This window comes from Poecile atricapillus, chromosome 4 (assembly GCF_030490865.1).
Source record: "Poecile atricapillus isolate bPoeAtr1 chromosome 4, bPoeAtr1.hap1, whole genome shotgun sequence".
NCBI lineage: Eukaryota > Metazoa > Chordata > Aves > Passeriformes > Paridae > Poecile > Poecile atricapillus.
In genome coordinates this window covers 65,541,130-65,566,506 of record NC_081252.1, presented here as the reverse complement: position 1 = coordinate 65,566,506, position 25,377 = coordinate 65,541,130, and the positions used below count along the sequence as shown (strand labels likewise).

Sequence of the window (25,377 nt, the reverse complement as noted above, 5' to 3'; positions counted from 1 at the left end):
TGAAAAGAATGGAAGTCAAACATGGCTCCACAATTCATAGTTTAAGTAATTTGCTACTCCATTTAACAGGAGGAAAAAAGCTGGGGGTGAAGACTTGCAGAAATGAGATCTCATATTAAAAATCATGAAACCAACTTCCTGTACGTATCAATTTCAATGGAAAAACATTCCAAGACAATGCATTCTTTACCCTCCAGAGCAGCCTGAAGAACTGTCACAGGTTCTTCTTTCCCCAGTAATATGCATCCTCTCTGCTTATGCAACACACTTGAAAAGAAGGAACAAATAAGAACTTTGTCTGCATGACATTCCCATCCAGATTTGGGAAATGGGCTGTTCTAGGTGTCTTCTGCACCCCCTTCAGTCTGAATGTGCACAGACAAGTGGAGGCAATGCTGCTGAGGTGATCGGTTGGGTAGAAGGGCTGGCTTGGGACAGAAGGTTAAAAATTTCAGAGGACACAGCTTCACATTTCCCAAAGACTGCAGGGCTAGGCTATTAATTGCAAAAATTAACCGGGGGTCTGAGTTATTTGTCACTTTGATGATCATAGTCTAAAAACAAGTAAAAAACATTACAGGAATAAAATTGCATTTAAATGGCACTGAGAGGGAAAATGCTAAGATACTGAAATACAGAACATGAAAATACAAACTTAACATTAAGAAAATTATCTGAGCAGACCTTACTTATAGTCAATTAAATGCCATTCTAATGAAAGTTTTAGGTTTTCTCAGACTAGTACTGGCTGTGTGCCAGTCTCCTGAAGAAATCTGTAGAAGCAATGCGCAACTGGGACTAAAACAGAGAAAATGAGCCAGGAAGCAGCTTTTTGGATGGACTTAAAGGACAAAATAAAATTTTGCATCTCAAAAATCAAGATTTATAAAGGCAAATGCTTATAAATTTTGTCCTGGTAGAAATCCAATATTTTGAGAGAAATGGGCGCTTACTTTCATCTAAAATGCTGAAATAAAAATGAATATGGAAACAGTACAGTGGTATCAATCAATATACAATAACACAACTATAATAACTCCAACTAGCAGGGACTGTGCAATGAAATAAAGTGTTTACTCTCTCTTTTCCCCCAAAGTCTCATTAATGAAAAATTACAAAACTTTTTTAATAGGAAACAGGAAAAATCTATGACTGAAATTGTCATCGATTCTATCTACTTAGAAACATCGACTTGAAACAACACTAGAAATTCAAAACTTATCAGAACCTCTGGTTCATCATCAAAAAGTTACTGCAACCAAATGCATGTATTTAACTTCTTATAAAGATTTTCTTTTCCCCACACATTTCTTTGAGCATGTATTTGTGTAAGGAGGATAGAAATTACTGCAGTTCCATTGACCTCCACTAAAGATACAGGATACAGTAAGAGTCTCCCAACTAGAAGAAGGTCTCATTGGACTGAAAACACAGCTAACCATGATAAGCGTGTCACATGAAACCTGCTTGGCACAGAAACTATAATGGCAAAGCACTGATTTGTCTTTGTCTACAGGACAGTTAGTTAACAAATCATCTACTTTATATGAATAAACAATTTGCTCCTCATTACTCATCATTGAAAGAAGAAAAGTCATCAAGAAGGATGGAATTCAATGAGAATATCATAAAAGAGTTCCAAGAAATTGGATGCGAATTGTCGGTAACAACAACATCTCACCTCAAGCTGGTACTTTCTATTTCTTCACAGCCATTTCCACCACCCTCTTCAACAGAATATAAAAATATACACTGGTTTATATTGCTTATATTATTGAAAAATTAATTAAAATTGTGTGCATTTTCCTTAAATGTCCTCTGAGCATTTCTGAGTACTTTATATGGACAGGCTGTTCCAAAGCCATATAAAACAGTCAATGTCAAAAGAGAAAGCAAAGATAACAGCTGTAAATCTTGATGGCTCTGTTAGAATGCTTCAGATCATACTGCTTGGAGCACTCTGAAAAGTACAGAGTGTTTTTGAAACTGCAAATACATCAGATTTTAAGAAGACCAAAAGAGGCCAATGAGGCCAGTACGCTGCCAGGTTTTTTTGGATTCAGTACAGTTCAATATCAGCACTGATAAATATCACTGTACCCATTTTTATAAGGTTTTTGATCAAACAACAATGCAGAGGAGTTGACAATACTAGTGTGTAACAGCAAAATTACAGCCAACGTTGCAGTGCTATCACATAACAGTATGTTCCAATAGCAATGTTTAAATAAAATTACCTTTTTTTTAAAGTTTTTTACCAGTTATGCCCTTTTTTTGGATTATGCATTTTTACATTTATACATAACTGCAACTGGTTTTAGTAGAGAACTTTAAAGAACAGTGATAATTACAAGTAAAACAAAGAAAGTTAAACCATTAATAATTTATGCCCACAAAATTCTTTTGCTCTCATGATCCTGAACAAACAGTAATTAATTTAGCCTCACAATACCCCTGTGAGGTAGGTAATTATTATCAGCCCCATTTTCTAGGTGGGGAAACTGTAGCACATATAAGGGAAGTAACTTGCTCAAAGTCTAGAATCCAGGTATCTGACTGTCATCTTCTGTTTCTTAGCCACCACATCCCCCTTCCCCACTAAAAAAAACTTAACTAAAATATGTACAAATACTGCATGTGTGCATGCACACATGTGTGACTAGCACTTGTGCATAGAAGCAACTCTGTGTTTCTGAATACTCAGAATATGTATCAGGATTTTAGATACATATAAAGGATAAAAAGCTAAGATATCATGGATGTAGTTCAAGAGATTTGAGAACTAGTACTAGTGAGTCTTTTCATTTACAGATAAACCAAGACACCATGAATGAGAAAATGGTAATAGTATTTTCTCCATTTTAAAAGAATTCATTTTAAAGTTATTATGAGGAAATCAAAGGCTTCCTTTATTATCTGCTGGGTATTATTAATACAGTTATGGAAATACCAACATGTCTTTAGAAAACAATGTTTTTAAGACATGACAAACCAACCTCACAGGAGTTCTGCATGAATCAAATTAATAAGCATCAGAAAAAATTATTACAGGCACTACATTGTGCTAAGTGTTAATTAGAGTACCAAGCAGTTAAATATTCTACCGTGTTCCAAAAGACTCCTGTGATCAGAGACACAAATCACCCTGAATTAAACGTATAAAAGTAGCTGTTAAAGCATAAATTAGGTTTGTGACCTAGTTCCAACACAGTCCTTTACCAATCAGACTAACCATGTGAGAACAACCCCAAGCTGGAGCTTCCATCCCATTCGTTTTCCATGAAGCTGGTTTGCCACTCGCCTGCCCTATACAAAAAACCTATTTTAGATTTATTTCACAGGAACAAGTAAGATGTTTGCAATGTTATTTTGTTCTCTGCTCCAGCTCCTTTCCACTAGAAAAAGCAAGAGCTGGTGAGGAGGGAAAGCCCCTGGTGCAATGATCCCAAGAGTTTCCAATTCACAGCATGTTTTGTATATGCACTTCTCTTCAAGAAACCCAGACTCAGATACATTTAAGACCTTGGATTTCCACAGTCTGGCACATAACAGTCAGCCAGGGCATTGCTTCTCTGTTAACAAGTTTACATGGCACTATACAACTAAATAGGCAGAAATCTTAGAACAATTTTTGTAATTATTTTCCTGAGCGGTTTGCAAGTGCTTTTCAGAATCTTCATTCTAACTTTCCACCTATTTCCTTACAGTAAATTTATAATCTAGATTTTCTTGTGCTTTACACATACATCCTATGGGGTTCGTGAGAGCCTACAGTACTACACTGAATTACTACATCCCAGTCCACTGCATTTGATGATAATATGCTCTATATTAACAGCTACATGGAAGAATGATTCCAATGCATACACTGATTTTAAGACAGTTCTTTTCTATTTGACTAGCATTCATTATTTTCTGTTTGCATATTCTGGACGATGCACTATCTGTATCCTTCTTAAACAGGGTGGTGTGTGAGCTTGTCACTAGCATCAGTATGACATTCAGTGAGTACAGAGTTATTTATCCTCTATCAAAGGCAAAAAGTGAAGAGATTATATAGGTTTCTGAGAGAAGCATCCTAATCCCAGGCAGCTGTGACACACAGGATGCCAGACATTTAAACTCACCACACCACACTTGTTTTCCTACGTGGCTAAAATAAACCACAGAGAAAAGACAAGAGGAGTGTGGATTCACTGCACTGCCGTTCCCTAGGGAGGCAGAGGTTGAGACTAGGAAACTCTGACCCGACTGACAAAACTGGGATTAGGACACAAGGACCCGACTCACAAGCCCTTCTGCAGGCAGCTCCTCCAGAAGCCCTCCCCTGCCCTCCCTGCAGACAAAGGGGCCAGTGGTGGTAGGGACTGAGAGACATCCTGTGGTGATGGGAAGGAAACAGGAAGCCTAAATCCCTTCCCATCATCCCTGTGACCCTTTGGATTGTCAAACCAACCCAAGCAGAAAAGGTCAGGCTGGGGTTTGCCCACTCTGGCCAGCAAGGGCAAATGCCAGAGGAAATCCCAAACAGGGATGTCGTGGGAAGGAGATGGCAGTGCTACCCAGCCCTTCCCAGAGCAGAATTCTGACCCACTCGGCACAGCTGCCCTTATAGGAAGTTTTAAAAAAAAATAACCATACAAAGAAAGCTGCATAAAAGAGGTATTTACACTGTCTGGAAATTTAAAAAGAGACAGGCCACCAGCCTAGGGTTTAACAGGATAACTCATCTGGCAGCTGCCATCATCCTAGAGGGGCTCGCTCAGGAGAAAAGAAAAGAGCAACTAAAATGAATGTCCACAAGTGAAGGCACCTGGTCTGGAAATAGCATCAAGCTGGTGTTTTTCTTTCACACGTGGTGGGATTGGGGGAGATACTGGTGCTGATAATTTGTCAGGACTTGCTACACTTACAAGAGAATTATTGTATATTACGAGATATCCTAATTGACATTTTACTTCCTTCAATCCTCAGAAGGGCCTAAGCCTAAATTTGTTAGATTGTCTCACACATGTTTAAGTTGAGCTTGTCTCAACTAGGAGTGCATTTGTCTCTTGTTCAGTCCTTTCCCAGTACAGAAACACTTGGCCTTCTAAAAAAATTGTCACTGTGATCAACCAACCATCTGTTCTGGTCTAGTCACTTGTGTAAAAATCACCTTTTTGGGCTGAAGACTCCCAGCCTTCCACTGAATACTTCAATTAAAAATATAATTAAAAAGTTACAGTCAGTCATTCTAAAAATAAACATAAAGAAATAGAGCATATACAGAAAAGAAATAAGGTGGCATTGAAGGTGCCTAGGGCTACAAATTTGCTACCATAGTTTGAGTTTCAATCGCAATGAGTTCCCAGGCCATAGAGTGAGCACAAGACATGTTATCCTTCGTCCTTGGTAACTGATGATGGATGCTTTTTTTCCACAGGACTGATAAGAAACCTCCTCTCCATCAGCATTTACAGCCATATTTTCAATTTTGGGACATCACCAGGGAAAAATAAAACGGTACAGAGAAGAGTCTTTTGGTTTTTGCGTTCAGCTGCAAATATCAGCTAACCAGGTAACTGTGCATCTCTCTGGAGTTGATGCTCAAAACCACGCCTGAGTGATTGCCTAGAAAAATACAGAAACAAAAGGCCAACATTAGTGTATTTCAGGTACTCCACAATAAATCCCCCTTTTATTGCAGAGACAAGTAAATTGCATAAGAGAGTGTCTTTATCAAACAACAGGTCAGGTGAAGGTTGGTGCAACAGCTCCATATACCTACAGCACACTTTTGCACAAAGCTTTTGCTCATGGTGGTGGATTTGTGGTGAATTCCTAGGGTTTCTATCCCAGTGACAGCATAAGTTGGTTCTCTTTGTGGCTTATAAAGGTGTAGTTGTCTCGAGGGGTGCAGGTGAGGGAGGAGAATGGAACCTGAGGCGTCCATTCGACATGCCACTGACCTGGGACTGGACACTGACCGGCATCAGCAATAAGGGAACTCTGTAGCTGTTCAAGTTGCCACTTCTCCCAGAAGGAGTCACTGCAAGGTAATGGTGTTGAGGAGTCCCAAGGTGGGGGTTGCGATAAAGTAGGCAACATAAAATATATAGAAAACAAAAAAAGTGGATGGGTGAGTCTGGAAATACTGTACTGAGGAAATTCAAAAGTTATGAGAAGAGAGAGAACAAACAGAAACCCAGGCCTGTAACTCCCTGCTGCACATGGAGCGGAGGCGGCTACTGACATCTCCCAAGAGGGAGGGAGAAAGCTCACCAGAGCTAGGAGGGATCTCCATAGCATAGGAACCTTCTGCAAGTAATGTCGTAAACCAGAATTTAATATAAAGCAGGGATTATAACATGTCTCGCACTCTAAGCCAGATAAAATAGAGTATCATTAACAGGAATATTTCCTTGGCAGTACTGAGCAATACCGGAGCTAGTGGAAAGTACTGCAAATAACAAAACAGTAGAGCGAGCAGGAGTGTAGTTTTATGTATTAAATAACATCTTCTGTCTAAAGGCTGTTCAGTAGCTGACAAATATGGATGATTATGATCCACAAAAATGAGCTTTTTACACTCTCCTGGAAAGTCTGCTGCTGCAGACACCTGGTTGAAGCACAAATCACCTTGAGATCACATTTACATTCTTATGCCATCAAAACATCACGATCTTGTAGTCTCTAACCCAAAAATAATGCTCTGCTCAAATGGAAGATTTTTGTTTTCTGTGATTAACAAGTGCAGGGCAAACAGAGATTAATTCTAAATGTGTTACGAATCAGGGTAGCATTTCTTTATTAGAGCATCCCAAGCTGCATTCTTTTAAATGTACCATGTGAGATTCTCTACCATTAAAAGAAGTTATGCTTTTGTACTAGAGGTGTTTGAATACTCCACTTTAATAGGCATATCTGAAAGGACTGCATTCAGCTTCTCCTCTAAAGACCCTGGAGACAAAATGACCAAACAGATTTAACATAGACCTTGTTTTTCAGGTTTGTTTTTGGAACTAACTCCGGTAAAGTCAGGAGAGCAACCAAGATCATCTTGCAAAATCAGAATGAAAGCAGTGATATTCATACACAAGGTTGTCAAAGAAGAGATAGAAATACACAAAGCAAAGCAAGAGGCTGGATTCTTCCCTTGTGTTCAAAGCTAACACCTCCAAGAACCTAGAGCAGCACACAGTACAGCAAATGAAAATAAAGACATCGACAACAAACAAAAAAGGTGAAACCCAAGATAAAGAAATGTCTCCTCAGACCAGGTTCTGTCTTGCCCAGGCTACCTCAGGTGCAGCTAAAACACATCTTCTTCCTCAGGGTTCATGAAGACATTACAATTGCCTTTCACACCATCAAGCTACTGGTACAAATCCCAAAAGCTTCAGATCATCCGATTTATTTTCAAAAATTTTCAGAAATGGAGCTGAGTGTTTTTTACATTGCCCAACAATTTTCAGACTGTGACTTGGAAGCAGTCTGAAGACAATGTATTATAGATCAGAACTCCATGATGCACTAAAACTAACCACAGGGTGCCAGGATATACACTTTCACCTGAAATCATCTGCACTGAGAGATACAGAAAGTTTCCCTCATGGGTTCTTTATAACCACCTCATGAATACTAGAAAATCAACAGCTAAATTAAGGAAGACTTATGATACTTTTTATACATGAATAAATTTAATGTTTCTAGTCACAAAAAAATTAAATGCCATTGGAATATGAAGGCAAATAAAGCAATGGATCTCCATACAATCCATCTGAAATCACAGAAGCATTGACTGTAAAAATCCTTCCGGTCTGAACTCAATTTTCCACTAATTCAGGGGATTATTGAGTGAATTCAACTGTTGCAGATTATATCCCATCCTACCGAATATAATTTATCTCTAAAATTGTCCAAGTCAGTCTCCTGACATTAAACTACTGTCTCTGTACCATGCTCTATATAGCACATCATCCATACATTAGCCTGTATCTCAAGCAAGCCAAAAGAAGGCAATTGAGATAATCCCTTGTTAGTGGTGTCACCATTTGCATCTTTTTGAGACTGAACAGAAAATGAAAAAGAACTAAAATTAAAACAAATTAAAACAATTTAAAATCAACTACTTATGAAAATTTATAAGCTAAAAACGAAGTTACCTCTTGCGTTACCTAGTGTTTGAGAGTCCAGATCATCATCAATAAACTCCTCACCCTGGATGATGTTCTGGGTGTCCTCACTGTGATTAACAGGGCTTGTCATCTCCTGCTCTTTTTCATTGTGCATCTGGGCGTAGACATTTCTGCCTGGCAGTTTCCTAAATGGGACAAGAAGAAAAAACTTTGGAATTTTTTGTGTCACAAACACACTGGCATCAGAGCAGAGCTCCAGCAGGGCAAAGTTCTTCCGGAACAAAAAATCATCACCAATCCCATCCTTCCTTAATTTTGTGATCACAACCTAACTTACCAACTCTTTGTTCTCTGTCACAGTTTAATGTAACCACCTTATCAGGAGCTTCATACCAACATAGTAATTAATAATCCATTTCTAAGATTGACAGAAAATGAGCAATGTTGAAAAATAATTACTAAACCACAGAAAACCTATTTTAGGAATACAAGCAATAAAAGGGCCCAGTGAGTGTTCATTCTTGGTCCCAGCTGTCTTCACATACATTAAGCTGGGCTGCAATCATCACATCTCCCTGAGCACGTGGGCTGACATGGAAGTGTGATAGCATCAGATGGCACACAGTCAATCAGGGTCAGAGAGAAAAAGTCAGGAGAAGTCCAGGAGACAGGGAATGGAAAGGAGCAGAGAGTGAAGAGCCAGGGGGCCAGGACTAAGGGCTAAGGAGTAAGAAGGTAAACAGGCATCGATAAGAGCACAAGACAGAGGAGGTTGTTTAAGCAGGAAGCACTGAAGGAGACAGAGTATAAAGTTCAGACTGGGAACTGATGAATTAGACAAACTCTACAAGAGACAATAATTCACTCACTCTGACTAGAATCTAGGGAAACAAAAAGCATCTTATTAAATGCCTCTAATGGACAATTAGCACCATGGCTGAGACTGGGAGGATTATGATTTAATATTGATAAAGGGTTCTTAACTAGATTAGTTAAAATTAGACTTTGTAAACTCAAAGGGAAAAATCAGGGACTGCTAGCTTTGCAACAGATTTTATGGTTTAAACTTTCCTCAAGAGCCATACCCTTTGTGCTGTAGCTGTGTTCACCTGCAGTCTGCCTAGGCACATGAGGACATCCTTTCCCAAGCACCAAGCAGACACTTCAGATTAGGGAGCTGCAGGCGCTAAGCTCCATTTCCTACAGCGCCAGAAGCTGCTTGACAGCTTGAGCAGCATGACAGCAGATCATGGCTGTCAAAGTCTGTGCTTAAAGCCAGATTATTACAATGGGCAGACAATGAGAAGAAAAGAAAAAACAGGGTTGAACAGCTGTGGTTTCTGTTGAGCCCCTTTAGACAGTGAGAATAGAAAAAGTGACACTAATTTTTAGGCATCTCTCTAAAAGCAACCATCCCCTGCTCCAGATTATGGCAGCAGTTTGAAAGCTGGATAAATACATAGATTCCTCTATTTCCTCTAGGCTTTTGAAGGAGATCTGTTCTAAATGCCATTTCACAAGAAGGTGTTTTTAGCCAGGGGCACCATTTTAGTTTGAGATAAAAAAAGTTACTGCAACAAGTTATTCTGAAAAACAACTTCCATTGCATCAAAGTAATGAAAATAAATGAAAATTACTAAGAAAGTAAAGATGACTGAAGATAATCTCCTTCCTTTAATCTGAACAATCCAAAAGATAAATTGAGTCCTGTATGTCTACACAAACACACATATATGTATAGGTATGTGTATACACATACACACATGCACACAATTATATCTCTAAGTAAAAATTAGGTATTTTATCCCATTATTCATAAGCAGTACAATACCAAAAGGAAAAGGACAAGGATGGAAAGAAAGTCTAATGACACAATGTTGTGCTATTACGATCACTTCAACAGGTCTGAGGGCTCCTCCAACAAAAACATGCACATAAAGCCAAGCCCTGCATCATTCTCCTTTCATTATATGGATTAAAAAAAGCCATTTTGCAAGAAGGAAGGACAGTCCTCATTACCAAAACAAATACATTAGGTAATTAATTTTGATTTTTTTTCTCTAGGGCCAGTAACTCCAGACTGTTTTTAATGTGTCTGGTAATGAAACTGGTCATGTGGAAAACTATTCTCTCAATCACACCTGCATCAAACCTGTCAAACTGCTCCCTTTCAGTCCACCATCAAATGCCTAAGGGAGACAAAACTCAGAAAAATGTCTCTATAACACATCTGCAGAATTAGCACATATGTTTCTACAATAATTATAATAACCTTCTCAGAACTATTTCTGACAGATTGGAGAAGCATCAATGGCATTATCAAAACAATTCTGACATAATAAAAATGTTAAACATCTCAAACCCATATGGCACATCAGACCTTTGCAGTTAAGTAACAGGAGAAGAGCTTCCAGTGTGATTACTGCCTGGGACCTGTATGAAACCAGGTCAACAAAGTGTGTCCTTTGGTGTAAATCCTGAGGCCTCAACTCACAGCTCCTGCATGACTTGCTAGTCAGAGATAACCACGAGCAGAAGACATACTAGTAAACATATTCAGGAAGAATGAAGAAACCTCCCAAATTCACAAATAACTATTAAATGTACTGTTGCTAAGAGCATTTCCTTATGGTTTAAGACTAAAAGGAAGAAAAATAATGTGTGAGCTATTATTTCTCACTCGCCTTATCCTGCCCAATTCTGCTAAGTACAGCTCCTTTGGGAAGGTATAAAGCTGAGGTACTCAGTACTTCCACACTCTCCTTTGCTCCTCACACTTACATGGGAAAGACTGAAACACTGAATGGATTGGAGGAAGGAGAATATCACAGGCCTTGAGAAGAAGCACTGTAGGCATTAGACCTTTTATACACTACAGAGATCATTCTGTGTTTCCTACCAGTTCAGTTTTACCAGGAACATACTCAGCCATCCTGAAGAAAATGACAGTGCAAGCCTTTTCAAGAGGCAATTTTAACACATGTGCCAGATGTTCTGTTTACAAGAGACAACCACACTGTGGGATGAAACAGGATGTGGATTCTGGAGCCTTGCTAAAGAAGGGTCTGATTCTGGCAGTTTTGCTTCTCACTGCTCTAACATGCAGGAAGGAGGCTTCTACCCCTACTTACACAGAGTAAAACTCCAGTGTACCCTGATGTGCTTTGCTCTTCAAGAAGCAATGTTGAGTCCAATGTAACTATTTGAAGCAGGCAGAGCTGAAATTTTTGGGTCTACACAAAAGACTCTTGTGAAAACATGACAAGACATGAAATTTGACCCAAGAGATTTGTATCAGCAATATGAAAATTGAAAGCACATTTAGAAGAACAGACAAGAAGATTATGCAATAGTTTCTTTGGGGACTTTACTCTTCATCTGCAAAATGCATGTGCTTCACATCCATCACTGGAGACAATTACCTCTGCCGAGCAGCACTCCATGGTTTACATTTTTAGTTCCTTTTGTTTTTCCTGTAGGATTTTATTTCAATAATGAAAAAGAAGAAATATTATGCCTGCTTTGAGAACCATAAAAATATGAGCTAGAGATGTAATTCTGCACAGCACTACTAAAGAAAATTGCAGGACATGATTTTCACCAAGCTCTCCAGGTCCCACACCTTTTAGAAGATATTGCAGGAAGTACTTTGTTTTCCTTCCTTTATCCACAAATTCTAATCAATTCATACCCCAAACTGTTAGCACTTAAAAATGTTCAGCAGGAAGGAACAGCAGGAGGGGGATGCAATATTGATTCCTACTCATTTGAGCTGTAGTTTATTTGGCTTTCAATTCCTTCTTTGTAGAAAAAAACATTCATTTGCCTTTATGAAACTTCATTCATTTTCCAGAGGCTTGATTAAAATTCCATTTAGTATAAAAAATACGAACATATTCACATGGCAAAGAATATGGAATAATGTAGCATTCTCTTGGAACTTAAATAAAAATAACAACAATAATAACCCATTAAATATAATACTTTATTGTGGTGTTGACTTTATTATGTTTGGATTAATGTTCAGATGACTGACTTCTTTGTGCTTTAAAGCACTGCTGATATACTCTCCTCCTTCATTTCCAAAATATTTTCTGTATGCTATTACTTTGATTTCTGAGGATATTTTTACAAAATATTATGGAACATTAAATTAGTGCCTGTTTTTTTATCACTAAAAGGCATGGATTGGGACCACACTTGCTCTCATGGAACATAAAAGTAGTATAAGCAAGGTGGGGAAAAAAGATAGCTTTTCTTCAGAGACTGAAAATGAGATAGTAAGTCAATGAGGCAGAAAGATAACACAGTTCTGCTCCAGATTGTGGAAATGACCCAGGAGGGGGTTCACTTTCCAAAACTGGTACTTGATTGTAGCAGGCAAAAAAGGAATACACACAAAGTGATATAAATCTGGGTGAAGAGGATTCATGGTGATTTGTGAAAACAATGTATGCAGCTTTAAGTACATCAGCAATAGTTTGCATACAAATTAAAAGATGAAAATTTTCATACTCTTTCAGAGAATTGAATTTGCTGCAATTAACCAGGTAAAATATGCACAAAAAATAAGCATAAAAGCCTCTATTTTCTCTGGTTTGGCTACTCTAATATCCTGCTATTATACAGAAAATAAAAATAAGAAAATGATGATTTCAGACCTTCCGCTAGTAGCATGATCATTACATGGCAGCTTTGATGTGGCTAAAATATAATTCTCCTTTCCTCCACCTCGCCTGGTACAGACAGTGCTATTTCCCTTCTCTATACTGTTGCCCAGGATCCCACACCATAAAGCTTCCTCTGATAGGATGAAGAAATCTCTTCTGGATGGCAGCTTGAAAACCACAAAAAAAATTACATTGTTTCAAAGGGAATGGAAGAAGTGTGTTTTTACTGAACCAAATCAAGTAAAGATGGTATGGTATAGAAAAAATATACACAGATCCCAGATCCGCATTAAGAAACAGCCCTGAGTTTTTCAAAAATATTTTCCAGCTGCTTCATATTGTTGTGGGCAAAAGAAGCAGCTGCAGTCCATTTTACCTGAGTGCTTAAACAACTGCAGCACACTAGTGAGCATTGCAACATGTTGTTTGCTCCAGGCACTCGCTCGGTGATTTCCAGGGAGCAGAGCAGAGCAGAGGCGCTTTACTCATGGCTTTACTCGTGGCTTTACCCGTGGCTTTACCCGTGGCTTTACTCGTGGATTTACTCGTGGATTTACTCATGGCTTTACTCGTGGCTTTACCCGTGGCTTTACTTGTGGCTTTACTCGTGGCTTTACTCGTGGCTTTACTCGTGGCTTTACCCGTGGCTTTACTCATGGCTTTACTCGTGGCTTTACTCGTGGCTTTACTCGTGGCTTTACTTGTGGCTTTACTCATGGCTTTACTTGTGGCTTTACTCATGGCTTTACTCTGGCTTTACTCATGGCTTTACTCGTGGCTTTACTCATGGTTTGCCCCCCACCCACATCTGCCGACAGCGCTGCTCCTCCTGCACAGCCACGGTTGGTTCACCTGAGAGCAATGACCCCTTCCTCCTTGCTGCTGTGCTCAAAATTCCTCCCCTAAACTACCTGAACCAATAGCTCAGATAAACCAAACAGCTCATTTGTTGAACACCATTACAATTAGCTTTTAAAAACCCATCACATTTATCATTTAAAATTTACTTGCCATATACAGAGTAAAAATAGCCCTAATCTGAAGTCCTTATTTATTTGATCACAAAGGATCAAACCCTTGTGTTTTTCAAAACATTTTGGCTACTCTTTTTTTTTTTTCCCCCCTTTGTTTAAAGCAACAAACCATGCTTGGGATTGCCAGGAGTCATCTCGAGCTCTGGGGACTCCAGCCCAAATTTTTTTTTTTTTCCCAGGGACTAATCTTTCAAGAAGTGTCTGGATGCACAAAAAAGCCATCAGATAAAGTTGGGAGTGCATGAGGTTGAGGAATGGGGACATGAAATGATAAATGCTTGCAAATTTACAGCATGTAAAAACAGAGGGCAGCAGTCTTCCTAGTCAATGCTTAAGTATTTGGGATCAGGGCATATAAGAACAGATGTGACCTACAGTCACCTAACCATTAGCTAGACAGCCATGACAGATCTGGTTATCCAGCAGATCATAAAATTTTAGACTTGATTAGAGCACTGAGCAATTATACCATTTACATTTTTTCTATTTAATGGGCATCCCTTGAGGAGTGATGAGATGGCATTGGTTTGTACTATGCTTGTAACTAACCAGCCAAAATCCCACTACCTCTATATGAATCTGCCACTGTTTTTCCCCTACCTCCCTGTCTAATTAGATGAAATACTCTTTTCTTTTTCTGCAAATGAGGCATTGGACAAAGATTCTTATGCACAATTGTTATTTTTAGATCACCGCCCTCTCCTAAACTAATTTTATTAGAATTACTTCTTGTCAGGGACACCAAATTTTAGTATTGAATATTGCAATTTTCAAAAAAGAAGAGAAATTAAATAGGAGCAGCAAGTTTCATTACTTATGAAAGATTCATTAAAAAAAGAAGTATTGAATTAGTCTCTGATGTCTTGTCAACACCATCTTTCATTTCCCAACTGAGTCTGACAAAAATTAGTGTAAATTTCTACCCAAGTTCTTATGTACTTCAGGAATAATTTGGGCAGGTGACCATGCTTGGGGGACAAGAAGCCTCAGCACTCAGAAACCCTGGGGGAGTTTGGGCATGTTTCACCATTTTCAATCAAAGCTGTAGGTCTACACAGAAGCCTGCTATTTTCTCTCCTTTTTTCATCACAACTACTGAACTCTGTCATTGCAAATAGATGACATGCTCTCATGTATGAAGCTGTAACCTCCTGCCAATTCAGTTACCGTCTTATTTTGCAAGCCACTTTTTCCATCTTGCATCTTTTCAGATATCAAACAACTTTGAGCCAGCAAAGAGAGAGAAATAGAGAGAGCAGCCCAAGACCCGTTACAGAATCACAGAAACAGAATCACTGGGTTGGAAGAGATCTCTAAGATCATCAAGTCCAACCCCTGCCCTAACACCTCAACTAAACCATGGCACTGAGTGCCACATCCAGTCTGTTTTTAAACACATCCAAGGATGGCGACTCCACCACCTCCCTGGGCAGACCACTCCAGTATTTTATCACTCTTTCTGTAAAAATCTTTTTCCTGATACCCAACCCATACTTCTCTTGGAGCAGCTTAAGACTGTGTCCTCTCATTCTGTCAGCTGCTGCCTGGAGAAAGCAACTGTTCATATGTTCATACAACCTCTTGCAAACCACCTGCTTTGCATGTGCTCCAGCGCCAGCTGCAGGTCCTGTCGACCCAATCAGTGTAGTAATAAAACCAGGATTTAAAAAAAATTCACTGATGTAGGGAAAAAGGAGTTTTAACCCTTCTATTAATCTACATAAATGAAGGGAAAGCACCACCAAATGTCTTCCAGCTTCTCCTTAGGTTTGTAAATCATACATCATAATTATGGACAGTATTATCTTTTCAACACTTTACACATCTGTAATTTCTCTGTGGAATTAAATCATATTTTCATTTCCCCAAGTTATCTGAGTTACCATAGGCCACAGTAATTCTGAAATTATCACCTACAATTGAGCATTTTTTATTGCCTATGGCATTCTTTCAGCAAATTAATTTTTAATACCCAGGCATATAATATTGAAAAGTTGCCTTTATGCATTATAACTTGCAACTTTTATATCTATAAAGGACACTCATTTCATAGCCTCAGTCCCTGTGGACCAGCTTGTAAACTTATGTACTCACTGTACTGACTTTAAAGGGACTGCACTCCCAACAAGTACTCCATGGGGAACCAGCAATGCAACAACCATTTCCATAAACACAGGAAAGACTTTTTAAAAGGGATTAAAGATTTTGGTGGGACAGGAGTTCACAGTGAGCCCATGAGGAAAAAGCAATTTTTGAAACATAGCACTGATTAGGTGCTCAATATTCTTTGAAGAAGAAATTGTAGATGAAGGATGCAACTAAAATATTGTCAATTTTGAAAAGCTTAGCAGGAATATTTAAAAAGGATTCTTTCAAATATCTCAGAAACAGATAAGATACAGACTGAAATTGAACAGTACTGCATGGTCATTCATCAATGCCAACAGCAGTTTTTAAGCTACTGACAGACTTTTGAATAAATCTCACAATGGTCCTCACTTGCATCCAAATTACCCCCCAGCCCCAAATATAAATGCAAAGGATTTTCACAAATTATATACAGAAGTGTGAGAGACATTAAAGCTCACAATTTGGAAATTGTATTATATTTTCCTCCTTAATAAAAGCCCTACTCATAAAGCGATGGTTCATTGGGCATTTTAGAAAGAACTCAAGGAAGAATACGTTTTTATCCATTTCTTGAAGATTTTATACTTCTTCTATCATGCAGTAATCGTGTCTCTTATTTAATTGCTCTCATTTAAGAGCTAATAAAAGATATAAATCAGATAGCTTTTACAAGATATTACAAGGAAGTTTTATAATCGAAACCACAAACAGAAAATCCTCCATTGTATTGCTATTGAAATAATATAATTACATGACATCAACCATTTTTATGTTTTTCCTCGCTTCAGGCACCTAAAAGAGCAAAATGGATTTTTATTTCATTGTAGACAGTCTGATACAGTATTCTGTATCTTTGTCCATTAAAGGAATCAGTCACTCTAAAAAACCTAGGTTCTTGAAGGAAAAGGGGTTTTCCTCAATTGACATACAAATACTTTAGCTAAACAAACTCTTACTTAATGCTAGCTACATTTACTGCTGTCACAAACTCAATGCTGCTCCTAGTTCTATAAACTTATATTTATTTTAAATAAAAATCACCCTGTAAAAAATGAGGTAAATCAGTATGAATCCTCACTAAGGAAGGATAACAGGAGTTAATGCTGATGATGATGATGGTGATGATGATGATGGAAGCTTGTTTCCAGTATGCTCAAACTCAACAGCTTCTGAATGCCTCAGAAATAGAGAAATGCTGGTAGGATAGACAATGATAACACTGTCCCATGAACAAGAACAAATTCTTTAAATTGCACAGAAGCTTGGATTAAAATAATTTCCAGACTAAAGATATATTGGACTGTCCAAGGCTGGCATTGCTCAGTTTTGAGAATATGCTCCACATAAGGGCTGCTTGCAGAAATATTTCTTCCCTCCACACACTCTAGTGCCAAATTAATGCTAATCTCTTTCTGTCAGTCATTCTCCATGGCATTGCCTCAGCAATTAAAATGTAATGTGTGCAAAGAGAAGCCCCAGAGCATTACATGCTTTGATAAAACTACTTTTTTAAGCAAATCAGCATTGCAGATGCACTCCCTGTCCCAATAGTTTTAGCTTATTCATAACTGTTAGGAGTAATGAGAAGGAAATTAAACAGGAATAATATTTTAGTTCAGATCTGATTCTTGATGATATTATTTAGATAAACTGAACAAACTCTCCATAGTTCCCATATTGTTGATATTTATCTTGGAACAAAACAAGCATCAATGCACTACCTTGATGTCTGAAAACAAGAGATACACACTTTTCAGAAAAATATGACTTTCAAAGTGGCATACTTCTTGCAATTCTTCAAGAAATCTTCTTTATAAATAACAAAGTCTGTCTTGCTAATCTATGGATAAATCTAATTATTAAAATGCATATGTTGATTAAAGTTTACTTGCCTTTTGAACTTGTAGAGGATGAAAGCCCCAACTGCAACTAGACAAATAACAAAAAGAACCACAATAGCCCAGTAGCCACTGCCTCCTCCAATCCTCTGAGAGTCTGAAACACAAAATAAAGGAACAGTTTTGCATGTCCTCTTCCACATCATTCACATTCTTGAGTGTTCGTTTCTATTTAATTGTCAAATCAAAAACATTGGTTGTTATTTTTGCAACCTCTTCTTTTCACTCTGTGGCTTCTTCAGAAAGGCAAAACCACAGAATTAATTGGTGACTTGTTACTGAAGGACAGAGGACCCATTTAAAAAAAAAGAAAGCAACAAAGAGCAAAACCCAAGATCCTGAAAATTTCATTATTTGCATACTCGGTGGTTGTCTGGATTTTTTTCAGGGAATCTAAAGTTATCATAGTAAATAATCACACACCCTAAGTAGGGCTGTATTAATTTCACAGATTGAGAAATTAAGGGTCTGAACAACAAATGAACTTATCAAGGTCATGCATTGGTAAAGGCTGGAATGAACATGGGCTTCTTTCAGTCCCTTTTGTGCTGGCAAACGAATGTCAGCCCTTTACACCAGCCAAGGTACCACAGTGAGACTGTAGCACAATTCTACATTAGCAACTAGATAAAAGAGTTTTGTCTTCTACAGAACGCTGACAGATAAAAAATCACACCAGCATTTACATAAATTGATAGTGGCTGGCTAAAGCTGTTCTCCCCCAGCACGCTGAAATTAATGAAGAAGGATATATTAAGGGAGATAATACACAAATAAAAATCACAGGACATTTTCATAAAAGATTCAAGTCAAAGCTGAACTTTCTGGTTAAAACATAATTTTAACATCTCTCTTTCAAAGTACACGTGTGTATGCACACATATTCTCTTCAACCAGTTTTCATTACCAGTGAATCCAGAGAGGCAGAAAATGCACACAGCTCCCCCTGCCCCCACCCCATTTCCACTTGTTTTAAATAGAGGAAAAACATAATTTATCTCAGGACAGGATTAGCAATGTGGATTCCCTACAGGAACCTTCCCATGAGTTGATCAGAAGATCAGAGATACATGGCATAGATACAGCAAGCCTTGTGTTAGACCCAGGCAGTTACAGCAGCAGAGTTAATGGCTGATATGAGGGCAAAGAAGTTCTGTTTTCTTAGCAGCCAGTGCAGTCTAAAGTGCCTTTAGAATACCAGATGAGTTTTTTGAAGCCTGATTGGCTCTTCCTTCAGGGCACTATTCTGTACAATGAAGGTATTTATTTTATGTTGTAGTTAGACAGAAAAAGCAAGAAGCTTGTGATACAAATCTTGAGGTATGACAAAATGAAAACATAAAAAAAAATATTTATTTGGTTGTGATTGTTAATAATGACCAAATGAAAATGTATACATATGTGTACATATGTATGTATGTGTGTGTGTGTGCATGCATATATATATATAAACATATATATATGTTAACTTATATATAATCATATATACATGTGTTTATTTACATGTAACAAGTACCAAGTAAGTATATACAGATGTGTTATGCACTGATATAAAGATTATGTATATGTGATACACAATGATAAAAGGATTTTCTCCTTAAATTATTAGAACTTGAACAGGCATCTGAAAGTTGGTCTATTGATATATTGATAGCTTTTTCTATATATTTACCTGAACCGGAGTCAGCTAAAGTCACTAAGACCCAGTATCCTCCCCTCAGAAAGAAACTGATGTTGTGTGCATTCAGGGCCTGCTTTATAGCTGCTATTCTCTGAAAATACAACAGAGAGAATGTCAGATGTTTTGTGCTCTGTTCCACTTTGAGACGCTCTGTTTTAAAAGGAAAAATCTCTGGTTCTTTAATGGTGAAAGCACTTGTCAATGACGAGCTGAAATCTAAAAGAAATTCAATATTTAAAAATCAAGCAAAACTCCAAAAGACATAAAAGCTGAAAATGTCACAATTTTATAGCCAAATCTTTCTTTTTGATTACCCAAGTCTTTATGTTTACCCAGTATGACAGACAGCAAGTAATTTGCACGCGCTATTGGATTTACCTGGGTCATAACTCACACAATGCATAATCCATATTAAAAACCCCCATTCTTCCAACCTATCAGAATAAAACCTGTGATGTCACTTTGGATTTCTTGCTATGAAAAGTAACTACTATTTAATAATGAACTGCATGTCATAATTTACCCTACCTCCTTACCTATAATGGAATGAATTCCATTTATAGCTAATTTTTAACAATACTCCATGGAAATATATATATTCATCCATGTGGAAAAAAATCAGTATTCTTCCCATTTTCCTCCAGTGGCCAGAGCATAGTGAAATATGGACTCTCATATTTTTATGGAGCAGAACCATTAAATATACCCTCACATCCTAACCCCAGATGAAAAATTGTCTGAATTATATTTTGTACTTGCTTGTGTCTTCAACATGGTCAATTTTCTAAAAGATCAAAGCTAGTTTTGTACTCTATGCCTTATAATTTGGGACACGACTTCCCAGAGGATGCCAAATTAGAAATTTGTTTTATATCCGTGGAACCTTCACAAGTAACTCCTTTTACGATATTATCAATTATGGTGCTCATCTTTGACAAGCTTTTGAAGTATAATGGATAAAAATCCCTGTAGTCCCTCTCATATTATAGACAGAGACTATACAAAAGTTCACATATCATCATTCTTTTTGAAGAATATCTAACTTCTGAAGCCATTCCACTGGCTTTATTAATTTTTTTCATGTGGGAATGACTCAACATAAGGGTGGAGTGAGCATGGCTTCAGTTATTTTGCAGGACAATTACAGGAGATAGCTCCTAAGTATTTATCTTGTTGCCCAAAGCCTGAAAAGAAAATTGATATGACAACTCCACTGATTAGGAGGCTTTAAAGTGATTCTGCTATCAATGAAATAAAGTTTCTTTGTATCAATCCAGGTTCATTCATGTGTTCATGGTGCACAGTGCAAAAGAGACAACTACTTTAGGTTAATCCGACTTACAGACAGTAAATGAAATTTCTGAGCTCCATAACTTTCAATTCCTCATATTTTCCTGGCAGGTTCCTAACGTTTGGTGTGGTTTTTGCTTAAGTGATTAAGACTTGTTTGTTATTTAACTCCCCACTGCTGGATTCGTACCCAAATCTATATGAACAACAGGCCTCAGGTCAAAAATTTGAATCTCATGTGAATCCAGCCAAAGGTTATGGCTTATTTATTTCACTGATAGACTGATGGTTTTTCAGGGCTCATGGGTTGTCTTTTTTCTGTCCCAAGGTATTTACTGATCATGGTGCTGCCACCTCTCCAGCTTTTTAAAAAACAAATGCAGTCTTTGGAGCTCCTCTCTAGACTTCTTAAGTTAGGGTTCATATACCAGCATTTGAATTTTCCATCTTTTTCTACCTCCTTCACAATGACAATATTTGAACATGTGAACACAATGGCTTCTGCATTATAAGAATATAAAAGAATGAAAAATAATGACACTGTTCAAACTCTTACCCACTTATATGTCTTGGGTTCTGACTTTCCCTTTTTGCCAAAGCAACTCACTGGGAATTTTCATGAAGTAGTTTGTCTGGATAGAAATCTTCCTCAGAGCCCCTGCCTTCCAGATTATAGTTTAATTGCACTTTAATTGACTCTTTCAACTGGACTCATCCCACCTGACATTAGACATGCAATAGATGTGCATAAATTAAGCAACTAAGTCTTCTCTGGAGTCAATAATTAGAATAGAATACTTTTGAAATTTCTCTGTTCTTGAAAGCAGGTTAAATCACAGTCAGCTTTTATTTCTCCCTGCATATATTTGAAACAAAAAGGGCTCTTGTCAGAGCGGAATAAAATTTCAGAATTTTCCAAAGGGCTCCTCTTACTGCACTGACAGCTTGCTTACCATCTTTGTTATTGATGGCTACTTTTATCAGTAATTATTCATATTCTACATAAGTAACCTCATAAACAGTATGACATCCCAACACTCCATGTAAAGTACCAATAAAACCTCCAGCAAGAAGGTGTCCTCTGCCTGAGCAAGAAATTATTGCTTTTAATCTTCCTGAAATAATGTAATATTTCCAAATATAAAAGGTTTTCAGCTGAGAACAGAGAGGTTCTCTTTATGGAAAGACATTTTATAACTATGTTTAAGTTAAGGGTATCAGGGACACCTCCTCCAAATATGCAGAAAACATTCTAGATTGCTGAGTCCTCACAAAAGTGTCACCACACTGACTTTGAGAACTGGCACAAGCATTGTGACAAAGCTTCCTTCCACTGATTCATGATAAAAACCTTCAAGATTCTCTTCTAGTAACAGAAATGAATGCAAGGAATCTTTAAATATATGACAACATGAGTATTTTCCTGTTGACTTACCAGAAGCTACTGCTTCTAAGTTTATTTATATAGGGTATATTTTCAGGATATTTCTCAAGTCACAGTTGATTCTGATATAACACATTTTATCAACATTTTTGCCATTCAAGTCTATAGCAACAAATTTATATGCACATATCAATAACCAAAACAATGTCCATCAGCAGTAATATAAAAACAGAAGTGTAGGCAGCTGTCAGAAGAAGACTGGCTGTACATCTCCACAGCATTGTACTCTATAAAACAAACAGTGTTGAGATGTGACACTGGTGTACCTGACTTGCTATCACTGCACAGCATAGGCTGCTCTAATTGCTCCTGTCTCCCTTGCTCCTGCTCCAGCCCCAGACACCAGGGTCTGACTTGGTTCATCCTAACAGTGTTAGAAAGGTACCTATTCTCCAGATTATACAATTACTTTCCCCTTCCTGTGTTCCTCTAGTTCCAGAAAACCTTTGCAAGGTCCTACTGTAGAACTAATTTCAAAACCATGTCCTGCTACACTACTGTGACATCCCTATAGCCCCACTGAATGGAAGCTTTTCCAAATCATTTGCAGCATGTGATTGCTCCTCGTTATGCCTTAAAGTAACACACATGATGTTTCATACACAAACTTGAGAAAAACCTTAATACAGCACTGATTTGAACTGATACTTCTAAAGCTACTTGAAGCCCAGCACTAATACAGAAACTGAGATTTAAAGGGAACTAATATGCATAACACTTTACACTGAAGTAAAATGTTTGTACAACCAAAAGAATCTATCACCATTAGTTTCCTTAAATTATTGAACACATCCATTCCCCACAGGCTCAGAATAAGGAATTTCCTGTAGAAGCTTCACCTTGCTTCTTCAAGAAATGGAAATTTTCAAATAATTTTGAAGCCATAATATTCCCCTGGCTGAAAACCTTAGTTCATTAATGTGTCTCTACAAAAGAAACAACCTGCTAAAATAAATTATTTCCTGCAACATAATCAGGAATTCAGACTCCCAGGAATTCTCACTATGACTACATGGGAGAACAGTAAAGGTTTCTGCCAAAAAAGTAGAAAACTTTGTGCACTCAGACTATAGTCTGTGCATTTTAATGATAGACACCCATTCAAGTACTTGGACAACTTCAACATACTCCTTTGGACTTTCTGAAATACATCTCATGAACACAATCTATTTGGTTTATGTTAATATGAAAAGCTTTGTCTTCCCTACTTCTCCTGCTCTTCGGAGACAGTGACCTAATGTTCAAAAGCTGTAAAATGCCCTTCAAAACTAAAGATATCTTACACTGATTCTTTGTAACTGGCAGGACATGAACTGCAAGGTAGAATAACAGAACTGGGATCTGCTTCTTCTCTATCCCAGCAAAAGGACAAATATAACAAATTGTAAGTGCCAAACAGTCTTTTGGTTTTCAACTGGAATGAAGTCTTTTACTTCATTTACTTCAGGAAACATGGTTTGAAAACAACTGGGGAGAAATTAACGTCAAAATTAACGTCCAATTTTCAATCCCGTGTTCACTAACTTTGTTTCTTACCAATTGAAAAGGACATTTTCTTACAAGGGCAGAAAATATTTGCTTGATGCTCTTTACATTATGGGTAAACAACTAAGGTTCTGGGTTTGCTTGTACCTGAAATCTAATTTCTTTCTGAAGACAGTGCAGAGACTCTTTGCTCTACTGGATCTTCAGAGAATGACATGCATCCCTGCTATTTCTGTTTAATAGACAGACCAATATTAAATATTCTTGAGAAATACACTAATACCAGAAAGAAGTAGATTGTGCTGGTCTGTACATGGTCAAACAGAGCAGACATAGCTGCTGTAGCATTCACATGTATCTTGTCAGATGGGAGTGAGATCTTTACATAAGCAGGGATGACCTCTTAAATTCACATAAAGACAATGAGAGTACAGCCACTTGTTGCAAAACAGGATGAAGACTGTCCTAGGCAGATGTGCATTGCTCTGGTTACCTTATCACTAGTTATGCTTCTCTTCTTTTTTGGTTGATTTGCTGGTAGTAGAACATGCAAGTCAGCAGCTGTAGGCAGACCAGGTTTCACAACTGTCCTGAGTGTTTCTTCAGGTATACTGGTCTCCTGTGAAGACAACAAAGGCACACTTTGTGTTTTATATAAAATACATATGTAACTCCACACATGGCTTTTAGACTTTGGTGTTCAGATCCTTAATATTTAAAGGGAATTCCACTAGAAGCTGAAACATGAACAAAGCCAAACATAAATGTAATGAAATGTGAGTTGCTCTTTGAGTACTGGAAGACCTAAGTGTTGTTATCACATTAAAGTCATTCAGTGGCATTGCAAAAAGAAGAAAAATGAAGAAGTTTTCAGGTTTTATCAAAACTTTGCAATGGCTGAGCACTTCTAAGGTAACATTAAGAATAAATCCCAAGTGATTTAGGATCCTTTGTGGGCCATTCAGACACAGTGTAGACTTAGGAGTGCGTATTCATTGCAGCTACCTTTAGCTTTTGAAGGTTATTTAGGAGGGTGCTTAATGGACAGAGAGAAGTCCTCCAATGTGAGACTAAGAACAGTCAGGTTCAGCTCCTGAAATTGTAATGAATACCCTAATTCCCCTCCTAAAAGTCAAATGCATCTCTTCGTAAAATAGATTGTGCAAATTTGGCTTTTAGACCCAAATTTCTCCATGTTTTGTACAATGCAGCCACACAATTCTAATGACCATAACCTGGGCACTTAGCCTTCCTCAAAAAGATTCTGAAACTCTGTCACATATTTTGGCAAATGTTTTAGTAATTATAAAATTCAAGAGCTATTTTATAGGGGAGTAAAATATTTTTTGACTGACACCAGTGGAACTCCTTATGGAATGAGTTTAAGTTAATAAAAGCAAGAAATTAATTTGACATTTGATAAGAATCTCAAAAAACCCCCAACAGGAAACTCTATAAAGTCAAAAAGTTCAGAACCTGATTTGCACAATTGCAAATCCAGGAAAAGTAAAGTGATTTAAAGTTCAAATATTTTAGAAACAATATCAAGCTGTTCCTCAGTGCTACTGCCCTCATGAAAGCCAGTGAGTGCACCCTCAGTTAGTGGCAGGGTGTGTGCCTGAAGA

At 37.7% G+C, this 25,377-nt stretch overlaps 1 protein-coding gene across 5 annotated transcripts in view; it reads right to left on the bottom strand.

Moving 5' to 3' along the window:
* Positions 1–898: 898 nt before the first annotated feature.
* SORCS2 (sortilin related VPS10 domain containing receptor 2) overlaps positions 899–25,377 on the bottom strand; it is a 521,645-nt gene continuing 497,166 nt past the window's right edge. The window contains exons 23-28 of one of the 5 annotated variants that reach the window (XM_058838960.1): positions 24,246–24,371; positions 19,525–19,624; positions 17,847–17,949; positions 8,148–8,305; positions 5,952–6,031; positions 899–5,613 (exon numbers count right to left, since the gene is read on the bottom strand). In XM_058838960.1, coding sequence (XP_058694943.1) covers positions 5,590–5,613; positions 5,952–6,031; positions 8,148–8,305; positions 17,847–17,949; positions 19,525–19,624; positions 24,246–24,371 — 591 coding nt within the window. In that variant the 3' untranslated portion in view covers positions 899–5,589. The remainder of the gene's footprint in view (positions 5,614–5,951; positions 6,032–8,147; positions 8,306–17,846; positions 17,950–19,524; positions 19,625–24,245; positions 24,372–25,377) is intronic. The other 4 variants (XM_058838961.1, XM_058838964.1, XM_058838962.1 and 1 more) reach the window with 4 other exon arrangements.